The sequence below is a fragment of the Leucopleurus acutus genome (assembly GCF_964270905.1).
Source record: "Leucopleurus acutus genome assembly, chromosome: 7".
Classification (NCBI taxonomy): Eukaryota; Metazoa; Chordata; class Mammalia; order Artiodactyla; family Delphinidae; genus Leucopleurus; species Leucopleurus acutus.
Genome location: NC_139150.1, coordinates 26,106,620 through 26,118,740, shown reverse-complemented (window position 1 = coordinate 26,118,740; position 12,121 = coordinate 26,106,620). Strand labels below are relative to the sequence as shown.

The following is a 12,121-nucleotide window of genomic DNA, read 5'->3' as shown; positions in this document are numbered from 1 at the left end:
CTCTTTTATGATTATACAGAGCCTAGTGTCCAGTCTTTGTCATCAGATTCATGCCCTGGCCTCAAACTTGTGTAGTTCTCATCCGTTCGATGAGTATTTGTCGGACAGCAACTCTCAACGTTTTCTGACACACACAACCTCAATAAATCGTTGTGAATAAATGAATATGCCCTGTTGTTGAGGCTTTGGGGGAATATAAAGATGAATAGGACATGGTCGGTGATCTCAGGGAACTTAGGGTCTAGTCGGGTTGTAAGTAAAGCAAGCACGCAAATGACTTGGCCAAACAAGGCACATGTCTTTAAAAAAAAAAGTATCAGTAAAATGCAGTGAAGTTTCAAAGAAGGGAGATGGTACATCTACTTTGGAAGATCGGGAAGGTTTTATGGAACAGGGAGCACTGGAGCCAAGTCTTAAAGTAGGAAGACAGGACCTGCCAAGTTTGGAAAGAACATGCAATGTGGAGGAAACGATGAGAGAGTAGGGCCCTGAGGAAGAGATCGATGCTTAGGAGGGACCAGTTGGCGGTCTAGTTGGCCTAATTTTTAAGTGATATGTAAAGGAATAGTAGAAGGTACAGTCTGAATACCTGAGTGGAGACTGCATCTGGGGGGTCTTTGAATGCAGAATTAGTGCTTTGTAATATACATTACTGGTAAAAGGAAGACTCTGAAACGAGTAAAGGCATCTTAATCACTAACATTTATTGAGCCTCACTGTGTGCCAGGCACTGTGCTACGTGCCTTCAAGTATTATCTCATTTTATTCTCAGAACAGCTCTATGAGGTATGGTCCCATTATCATCTCCCTTTCCTGGATAAGGGAAGTGAGGCCTTTTGATATAGAGGGGTTATGGAACTTGCCCAAGGCCACTCGGCTTATGAGTAATAGCTAGCATTTGATCTCAGGCAGTCTGACTCCATCGCTTGTGCTTTTGAGTTGGAAAAAAGATGGGGGAGACCAATTAGGAGCCAGTGATAGTAGCTGACCCACGAAGTTAGAATGGAACTTTGGGAACAGTTGAGGGAAGGAGGATCTTCATGTCTTGGGAAAATTGGCTTACCGGAGAGGAAGAGGGACAGAGTACAGTACAAATGGCACGGAGGTTTCCAGGCCGGTTGACTGACAGCTTGGAAGTGTTCTTTCTACAAAGAAGGGAATGAAGAAGAGAATTTGTTTGGGATTTAAAAAAACTGATGTGTTTGTTTCAGGCTGGTTGAGTTTAAGATAGCTGAAGGACATTCAGCGGGAGGTGTCCTTAGGCAGTGTGGAAAGGGCTGCTTTGGGGCTTGGGAGAACATTATATATTTAAATGATAAGCAGTACTGTTCCCATATGAGTTATTTAGAATGGAATCTAGTTCTCCGGGGCATTGATACAAATTAAATTAGAACATCTTCCCACACCTCGTTGGGTAGATTTATTATTTTTTTAGAGTAGTAATTATTATGAAATACTGGGAAATTATAATTAAATCATTTCTTTATAAGTTGCTTCTGGAATACGGATGTACAGCAAACATGGTTTTATCAGAAGGCATGGCCAGCCTTTGGATCACATGATTTCCTGTAAACACACCTGCACTGGACCTCCATATTTAGAAAGACCTTGAAAATAGCCCATTGCAAGTGCCCTGCTCAAGTGTTCACAGCGGAATTAAGGTTTAAGAAGGAAGTCAGCCTTTTTTACATGCAAAATTTCTCTAATTCCCCCTTTTTTTTTTTTTTTATGGTATAAGTTCTAGGACTCTTTGATAGGCACCTCATTGACTTTTCAGAAAACTTAAATTTGTCCATATTTTACCTTTTCCTTTTAGATGCCCTCTTCTACTTCACAGTGCTTTAGAGAAGGGAAAATAAGTCTACCAAGACCTGTTTCCATTGCCATGTCTCTCAAGCCAAAAAAAATTTTGATCTCTTCTTTCCTTTAGCTTCTCCAACTCTTGCCAGTTTGCGTTCGTTTGTTTTTTCCCTCCTGTAAGCACCATCCTTGGAAAGTAACAAAATGACTTTGAACAGCTTAGAAATGGGATTTCTGGAAAAGGGCAATGAGAAAATGTTGGATGCAATTTTTAATATTGTCATTTCCTTTTCTCTTCTTCTGCATCAAGTTTGGATCGCCATATGCAAACCCACCACGGACACCATAAACCATTCCGATGCAAGCTCTGCTCCTTCAAGTCCTCCTACAACAGCCGGCTGAAGACACACATCCTCAAAGCTCATGCTGGTGAGTTGGTGTTCGCGGTGCACTAGTTCCCTGAGTTTGAAATTTAATAGTCTTCAGTGAGTGAAATTTTTAAGTCTCTTGCTCCATACACATGAGAATAAGGTTCTCTTGAGATGGTTGTGTATTCAGTTTTATTTTGATCTAATTAAAAAAATAAAAGAATGGCCCAAAGGCAAAATAATACCAAGTACCATGTCACGCATGTCATAGTTGATTCGTGCAGCTAACACATACCTACTGACAGATTCTTGCTACTCACAGGTTCTGTTTTCTAGAGAAATTTCTAAATTACCTGGACTTTCTAATGGAAATGCAAGAATTGGTACATCTCCTGAAGATAATTTCCAACTAAAATAAAGTGATAGTCTTGGGGACGTTCAAAGGGACACAGAGACCTCAGGATGTGTGAGATTTCTCATGAGATGCCCTTAGATGCATTTCCACATCCCAGATAAGAAATGACCTTGGGTCATGAGTGTCCAGGAGTTGTGCTGATCTCCATCACTCTATCATCCCATCTCATCGTGCTCGTCTCATGAACATCCCTTACGTACCAGTCTCTGTACTAATAAGCCTGGTATATTCATCATCTCATTTAATCTTCAAGGCAGTCCCAAAGGGTAGATGTTGTCACCCTCAGTGTCGGATGAAGCCACAGAGACTCAACACCCAGTGTCCTGCTCAAGGCCACAGAGCCCATTCACTAAGAATTTGACTCCAGAACAAAAGCCTACATCCTTGTCACTCACAGGATGCTGCCTCCCTCTCTCTTCTGCTCTTTTCTACTTGGCATGTGATGGAGGATGCCCACAGGTGGCTAATCAGAACTCATCGAAGAGAGGAAAGAGGCATGAGTAAGAAAGGCAGTGTGGCAGGGTCTGGGCGGCCTCCTCCCAGGACGTCCCCAGTCCTCCGAGAAGCCCGACTCTGCAGCAGCCTGTGGCCCTCTCAGAGGTGTTGTCAGCCTTTGAGGAACTTACAACAAACAAAGGAAAATTGGGAAACCAATAGCTTTAGAATAGCTAGCGATACTGTCAGAGATTCTTCTAGAGATCCCGTCTCCCTGCTGAGTTTCCTCAGCTAAGGTGTTTAGAATTCTAGTTTAAAATTTTTCAATCAACTAGAATTCTTCTGTCTCATTTATTTGCTTCCCTTCCCTTATTAGCTTCTTACTAACTGCCCAGAACCCGAGTCCTTCACTTTTGTCATGTCCTCATCCCCTGTGGAAATACAGCCATGTCTCTGCTGTTTCCTGAAGGTTGGGTCCCGTTGAACTGGCTTAATGGAGTAAAACTACGGAAGCCTTCAGGATGCCTTAAGCCCACTGGGGGTGGGGGAGGGGATGGCAGATTAGCTATATGGGCTCTTCTCTATCTGTTAGTATTTTTATATCTTCCAGAACATTTTACTAAAGTCCATGGAGTAAGAGGCTTCGGGGTTCAAACCACTCTTTTCGAACTGGTGTATATTGTAAATTATTCACTCGGGACACTGTCCTGGGGAGTTTTCCCCATAGATCTCAGCCTTGTCAAAAACACTTTACCAGTGGGAGTTGAGTAAGTGATTTGGCCTGTGGGAAAGACTTTAAAAAAGTGCCACAGGCTACACACGGACTCCAGGGCATTGAACTGAAGTGTATATTCTTGGAGCTGACCAAGCAGACTGGTCTTCTGTGCTCGCTGGTTTGCAGGAAGGAAGCATCCAGAGAGAGAGGGTGGGAGCATCATAATCCAGTTCTCCACACGCCTTGAACTGTTGGTGTCTATGACTTGGTCTTAGCTACAGAGAGTGGCTTGGCTTGGAGAAAGCCAAATCATTTTCCAGAAGACTCTTGACTCGTCTGTTCTAGATGGAGTGTTTTATTTTAATTTATAGGGTAAAAGGTAGTGTGTACTAACCAGATACCTGGATTTGAATTCTCTCTCAGGTTATGCTACTTATAACCACCCACCAAGGTTCATATAGCCAGGTTTGCACTGAAAAACTGAGAAATGGAATAAGAGCAGTAGTGTACAATATGACATATATTTATTATTTCAGTAAACACCATTATTCATACCCAGCATTATCCTGTAGCTAACAGGTCATGGTCTGAGGGGTGTGGAATTGACTGGTGTTCTCGTTTGGGTCCTCTGACTTCTTTGTGCTTCTCTTCTGCTTTGGGCTATAGTATGTTGCCTCATTCAAGGTTTTGTGTGGATCTCTTCAAGGCTTTCTTGGAAATGCACACTTTGGGGGTCATCAGTGGTGAAAAGGAGGCTTGAATGCGGGACTTCAGATGCTGATCTAACTTCACATGAAACCACTTAGTTTTCGGGGTGGCAGGAAAGTAACCATCTCAGCAGGGTAAAAGCAAGAGTGGAGGTTTCGGGCTTCCCCGGTGGCGCAGTGGTTGGGAGTCCACCTGCCGATGCAGGGGACGCGGGTTTGTGCCCCGGTCCGGGAGGATCCCACATGCAAAAAAAAAAAGAGTGGAGGTTTACTAGCTCATTCTCACTCTGCTTTAGTGAGCATTTGTCTATAGCACATCAGCGCTGTCCTCAGTTCATATTCACTGGTCCACAAAACCTTCATTCCTAACAATCCTTTCTTCTCTTATTCCTCTCCTTCCTTTCCCTCTTCTCTGGTTTTTAAGTTTCACTTGAAAATAAATTTTAAACATACATGTTCATTAGAAAAAAATTGAAAATGAAAGAAGAAATACAGTCAAGCCATTCATAATCTTATTATCTGAAGACCACTGTTGTTAATATTTGATATTTCCTTTCAACCATTTCCTCTATAATTATTTTCCATAGTCATGATTATAATTTAATCTAAAATGTATTATGCTTTTCTGTTTATTTTTCTGAGTTTCAGTATTTTAGTTTTCTATGAATTGCCAACTCTTCGAGAATTTATTTTCATGAATAGTAATTTATCAAGAAGATATACCCACACTTACTTAATCACTTCCCAGTGGTTGGAAATTTAGGTTGTTTCGCCCCTTTTTCAAGCATAAATAATGTATATTTCTAAACAGAGATTTCTAAGTATTCAAGGGTATTTCCTTAATATAAATTCTCAGAAGTGGAATTATTGAGTTGCAGGCATGAACTTTCTAAGTTTATTGTTATAAAAAGCAAAATTGCTTTCCGAGTTGATCGTACCAGTGTTTGTCTGTCCAGCGACATAAGGATGCCCATTTCACACCCTTCTTAAATTGCAATTCATGTAAAGCTGACTTAGGGCAGAGATAAATCATACTCTCATTTAATTTGATCATAGTGATCTGTGCTGTATTTCAGTGGTATGAAAACAATTAAAAGGAAAATACTTTGTAGAAAACAAACTTATGGTTACCAAGGGCGCGGGAGGGGGAGGGAGGGATAAATCGGGAGATTGGGATTGAAATATACACACTACTATGTATAAAATAGACCACTAATAAGAACCTACTGTATAGGTATTGTACAGGGAACTCTACTCGCTACTCGGTGATGGCCTATATGGGAAAAGCATCTAAAAGAGAGTTCGTACATGTATATGTTTAACTGACTCACTTTGCTGTACAGCAGAAAGTAACACAACAGTGTAAATCAACTATACTCCAATAAAAATTAATGAAAGAAAAATACTTATTTTTACTTCATGTCCTTTTTATTGAAAACTATTGGAGCTAAATGCAGACACACGTTTATATATATAAACACACCTCTCTCAGTTAAAGAAGTGACTTTCACCCATTTCTGTACTATTGATCAGATAGGGAAATGGAGTTTTGTGCTGAGGTTCGTGAACTGGTCCCAAAAAACCCCACAGGTAGGATGTGTGGAATCCAGGAGGCCTAGAGTCAGCAAGGAAGTAAATTATGAGGATAGCACAGCAGTTTGCACTGAGTGACTTCGTGCTCGGAAAGCCACCGATCGACCCTCGGAATAAGGATGGAGTGTATTATTTTCTGTGGATGATACAAAGGCTGGAATGAAAACTGACATCGTCCTTTCTAGTACAGAGAGGGAGAGAGACAGACGGGAAGCCTTTGCCGAGGGAGCTGCCTAGACATTTGGTTTCACTCTCTGCTGGGGAATCTACCGTAGGCTCATCCCTGTACACAAAGCATGAGATGGCAAGGGACCAGGTCACTCGATGACGGAGCTCCTAAAAGAGTTCCGATCCTCCAGGAGCCCTGTGGTCATGGCAGTGGGCAGGGGGTTGGTCTGGGAGGGTCCTCAGACCGTGCAGCTTGAGACGGGCTCTCTGGAGTCACTGACCCTGTTGTTCTGTCTCCCACCCGCCTCGTCCCCTGTCCCCTCCCTCTCCCCTGCCGCCGACCGTCTCCCTCCAGGTGAGCACGCCTACAAGTGTTCTTGGTGCGCCTTTTCCACCATGACCATCAGCCAGCTGAAGGAACACTCCCTCAAGGTCCATGGAAAAGCCCTGACCCTCCCCAGGCCGAGGATTGTCAGTCTCCTCTCCTCGCACGCCCACCACTCCTCCTCCCAAAAAGCCACCCCGGCCGAAGAAGTGGAAGATTCCAACGGTAAAACCGGGCTTCTGAGCCGCCATCAGTCATGGGTGGGGGGAGGTGGGCTGGGGTTAACGGCCCATCCTTCTTTCTAGAGGAAAATCTGACACGAAAACGTGGCGGTTCAAGTGAAGGAAGAAACGGGAAAAGGTTGGAACAGTATAGACATTGGAGTTGGAGGGTGAAGTGAATTCGGTGAGCATCTCTTTGGTGCTGAGGCCAGACGCCCCTGCACCGGTGTGCCCGCTGCTTGTGAAAAGAGCACGTGTGTGATGGGTTCGTGTTGGATTCTTCCGCCGTGGTTGTGAGCAAGGAGGAGGACGAATACCAGGCAGATTTCTTTCTTCGTTGACTTTTTTACTTATTGATATCCTGTCTTGTCCTAAAAAATACGTGTGCTGTGAAGTGTTCGGGGTGCCAGATGTGTACGTTAAGGACAGAATTCAGAGGGACTGGAATGGGTGAGTGGGTGGGGGCATGTGTCTGATGGGGTCACAAGATAATTTAGGGGTAACGTAGTGATTTCTGTTAATGGCTGAAGGATGTCGAGGAAGCGTCATTTGGAAGGAGGGTGTAACTGCCCACTTTTGGAAGCTTCAGACTAAAGCTGGGAAGCCCTGGAAGGGGTCTCCTCGCTGGCAGTGTAACTAAAGCTGTAGGAGCGAGAGAACGAGAGCGAGAGATGGCGGGTGTGGCAGAGCGAGCAAAGGACGGCTTGTTGTTTCGATCCGCCCAAGAAACAGAAGGGTGTTGATTACTCAGCTCACCTCAGATGACTGCAGAATCTCGTGCTTCGGAGAGGAGGGAGTCTGGAGATTCTTAGTGACGTAGAAGACCTGAGAGCTGCTCTCTTCCGTGAGTCTCTCGTGCTGGAATCCCTTCTGCGGCATCTCTGGTAACCAGTTATCTACCCCCTAGCCTGAATACTTCCCAGGTCACGGAATGGACTGTTTCCCAAGGTCTGCTACTAGGTCCTTGAGAGGAGCTTAGTGGGCTGGCAAGAAAGTTCAGGGGCTTCTTTGGAACAAAGGCTTGGCTTTGAATCTTACTTCTCTCAATGCCAGTTGTGTTTTCCTGGGCAATCTTAGCTTCCTAGACGCACATGACAAATTGGATAATGATACCTACTTCATGATGGCCTTGAGAGATTAATGAGAAAAGGTACATGTGTAAAATGCCTAACACAACACCTGACACATGTAGGTATTTAATAAATGGTCATGTTATTCAGCACTTTACATCCTTTGATTGCAGTTTTGGCTTTTGAGACCATTTATGACACGTATGAATTTGGGGTTATTTTTAATGTAAGGGTTTAAAAAGATAGAATCCTCAGGTAACCTGAAGATCTGACAGCCCAACATGTCCATGTGGGCTGGTTATCCAAATAGCAAAAGAGTAAATGAGGAATCTTCATTCACAAGGTCTGGGCGAAGACAAGTGGGAGGAAAAGAAAAGGTAAGTCCTGGGATTAAAAGCTGTCGTTGCTGCGTTGTAGAACTTGGTGGCCTTTCCTTTGCATATCAGTAAACACCAGCTTAGACACGATAACTCCTTGCCGGTATTCCTGTCTTGAAGGACTTCTGTTTAACAATGAAGGCTTGTTGTAATGAATGAAGTGAGCGCGCTGTCTCCTCAGCTGTTGTGTGGCAGTTTAGCCTGTGTTTGTTGTTGTTTTCCAGGAAAACTTAAGAGTCTCAGAGTGAGGGGTGGAGAGGAGATGGGGGGAGCACATGTGAAAGGCCACAGAAGATGTCCCCTTTGCACCTTGAGATTCTGTTCTTTGTAGAGATTGGTATATTGCAACAAAAGGCAAAATAGAATTTGATGTAAATTGTAAGGTCTTGTTTCACATGATTGTCAATGAATTGCTTTCATCTGAAATGGAAGCTACGCTTGTGGAACCATTTGGGTGAAATTGATACATCCAAACACCATTCCCAGCAAAGGCTTTTCCTGGGACATTTCTCTCCATGTTGTACCTTCTTTTCCCTTTGTCCTCCCCCCCCCGCCCCCCCTCAGGACAAGGGAATCCCGCAGACTACTCACTGCATGGCTTGCCTCCCTCTGTGTAGGCTGAAGAAGAGTTCAGTCAACTTCCTGAGTCTGTACTTCCTGCCAGTAGGTGTGCAACGCACAGAAGAATCATAAATGGATACAGTGCCATTCTGGCCACCCAGCAGCTTAAAATCAAATGTTTAGAGGGTATTATCAGCATGGTATTGGACTAACCGCAGCCCTAAGCCTGAAGCCTAACCTTTTTGGGGCTGATTTCAGGTTCTTGGAAGCTAGACTAGGTTAGGACCTTGGGAGGAGGGTGGTCGCAGAGACATGATGATAATGATATTGAGTAACTCTCTGCATAACACCGATAGTCTGTTCAGCCCCAGGGAGGTAATTTGGCAACATATAAAAGTGTTTTTCTTTCTTCTTCTAAAGAAAGAACATAATGAATGTGAAAGCTCTGGGTGGCAACTCTTTAGTGAGGCCTACACAGAACTCATTGGACCTGTGCTGTTTTTAATGTATATAAATAACCTGGATCAGTGGGTCCACAGTGATTTGTTTAATTTGGGTGAGGTAAACCCAAAGGTTTAAGGTGGGGTAAACAGAAAAAAGGCATCAAATGGGCTCTTCTCATGAATGGATAGAGTGGAAAGAAAAATTAATAGTGTGTCCGTTCAAAAGATACTTTCTTGAATCCTTCTGATGTAGGTCTTGCAAGGTTTGGGATGCCCAAGAATGATGGAAGAGGTTGAAAATGGGAAGGCTGTCTGCTAGGGAGCTGAGTGGTGGATTCCTAGAAGTGGCTACATCTGGGGGACGAAAAAACAGCTGTGGGGCTAGACAGTAGCCTGTAAATCACGCCTTGAATGGTGTTTGAAACACGCATGTGAAATCCAGTTGCACATTTTAATAGGGGGAAGCTGTAGGACCATTGGCCCTCATTTAAGGTTTCCCACACTGCAGATGCCAGGGCGCTCTGAACACAAGAACCGAAAATGTGTTGCAGGCCTCGGGGGGAGTAGAGATCTATAAAGCCAGGGAAATCACCAGTGTGTCCTTGGCTTTCTAGTGAGGGATGTGAATAAAACGACTGGACACGCTTGCTGCTGTGTGCAGTGGTCAAATGCTTGCAGTCTTGAGAGCGAGCCAGCGTTCTCCGGCAGAAGGAAACGGGCTGAACAGGAAGGTTCTTCCCTAGCTGCTCTCCCTCGCAGTGCAGAGGGGAGCCCTATGAGGGAGGGAGGCTGGGAAGGCAGATGTGAGAAGGTGGAGGGGTGATTTCGCTCCCACTGCCTGGCCGCACACCTGTTCTGGACATAAACAGAGCTCTTAGGCTCTGGGCTATCAGTCTTGACATGTCTCACCAGTACGTGGATCCTCTATATGTCCTTCACAATTGGCGGTTGGAAAGAAAAGCAGTGCTGATTCCGTGTATAAGATAATGGGAAATGACACTTAATTGCTGTTCTAAACAGTGCATTAAGGGGAAATCATAAGGTTGTCAACAAGAGGAAGTGCTCTGCTGTGTTTGTGTTTACTGGGTTCTTTCTGCCATATAAAATAGAGGACTGGGGTTTTTCAGGCTTTCTCCGAGTCTGTGCTTTCAGTACAGAAAAACACACATATACGTACATCTGTAAAACAAGAAAGAAACTAGAGCAGTGTCGTTTCATTATGAGATTTGTTTAGGCCTGAGTAGCTCCACAGTGCCTGGGCAGTGGATGTGTAATTTAAAATTCAGCTCTATCCTTAGTAAGAAGTCAGGCCACTGGTGACGTTCCATCTTTTTCCTCCCTCGAATTTCCCCTAAAGAACAGCTGATTTTATTTCTTCTCTCTGTCCAGTTATGCTGTACAAAATGGCCTGTTTTAGGGAAGTAGCTAGCGTGGTACGCTTAAAACAAAAATCGGACACGAAGACCAGGTGCAAAAAATAAATAAGGTGTGTGAGAATTAGATAGTTTTTCAGTCTGTGCCCTATGGCAGCCTAGGGAAAACACCAAGAACTTTCGGTCATGAAATCCTTCCCCTTGTAAGATAGATCTCATTGTAGCCCACCCAGCAGAGAAGTCTTTGCTAGTATGAATTGGTAGAAAAATGTAAGGAGCTTTGTGATTTTTTTTTTTTTTTTTTTAAGAGAAGGATTTTCTGTTACAACTTTTCATTTGGCTTCTCGGTTCTAATCTCTAGAATAATATTTGATAAGCACTATTTTTATCAAGGCATCTCTCATCAGAAAACCACAGGCACTTCTCATGTCAAAATCCAAGTCCTCTGCGTTGCATTCAAAGTTCACCACTCGGTCCCACATTCTCCATCCTGAGTGGTCTCTCCAACAAATACTTAACGTTTCCAGCCATCTCTGTACTTGCTGTCCCCAGCATCTTCCGCCTTCATTTCCACTTCCGTGCATCTGAAGAAGCTCTGCTGGGAGCTTGGAAGGATTTCTTCCTTGTCTGCTTCTGTCTACGTCTCTGAGTTTAACTTCTTCTAAAGACTGACATGTACCAGCCCCAGCCCTACTCTGATTTCTCGTCGATTGATGATCTTCTTGGTGTTCATTTGTACTTTTGGATATGCTGTTGGTTCTGTCCCCTAATTTTCCAATGGGAATAGTTAGGTAGATACTTACGAAATACTGACTTCTCGTAACTGACCAACGATTTCTTGGAGGCGTCACAGTTTTCAGTTCAGTTAATTGTACCGAGTCTCCTAGCCTGTCTGACTAACTCCACAGGACCAAGCTGTACAGCGGTAAGTTAATTGCATTTCCATTTAAGAGGCAAGTTCAAAAGACAGACGATCCAAGGATGAAACCTTAGGGATTGCTCTAAGAGAAGCTTTCTGACACATCAGTCTGCCAGGAGGAAATGATCTTCCTTGACCAAAGAGTGTTTCCAACTTTATCATTGTTCCCTGGATAACGAGACCTTCTGTACAGAAGTGGGAAACTGAAGTTTGAGACAGGGTGTGAGCCTTTCCAGTACTCAGGAGGAGACAGGAAGTGTGGTGGCACTGGGGAGATGGGCATTACCAGTGTGGTTACCGGGTAGCAGAGCGCCTTGGAGCCAGTGCACATAATCATTTGACCCTGGAATGGACTAGCTTGTTCTCTGCGTCTGTGTCAAAAAACATACAGTGTGGGCTTCCCTGGTGGCGCAGTGGTTGAGAGTCCACCTGCCGATGCAGGGGACACGGGTTCGTGCCCTGGTCCGGGAAGATCCTACATGCCGCGGAGCGGCTGGGCCCGTGAGCCATGGCCGCTGAGCCTGCGCGTCCGGAGCCTGTGCTCCACAACGGGAGAGGCCACAACAGTGAGAGGCCCGCATACCACAAAAAAAAAACCAAAACAAAACAAAAACCATACAGTGTTTGGTTG

General features: G+C 44.3%; 1 protein-coding gene across 1 annotated transcript in view; it reads left to right on the top strand.

The window, feature by feature from the left end:
* The window catches only part of ZNF462 (zinc finger protein 462), a gene marked incomplete at its 3' end in the record, with an annotated part of 139,417 nt that overhangs the window by 66,932 nt on the left and 60,364 nt on the right, over positions 1-12,121 (top strand). The window contains exons 6-7 of the mRNA XM_082842121.1: positions 2,111-2,229; positions 6,557-6,751. Coding sequence (XP_082698247.1) covers positions 2,111-2,229; positions 6,557-6,751 — 314 coding nt within the window. The remainder of the gene's footprint in view (positions 1-2,110; positions 2,230-6,556; positions 6,752-12,121) is intronic.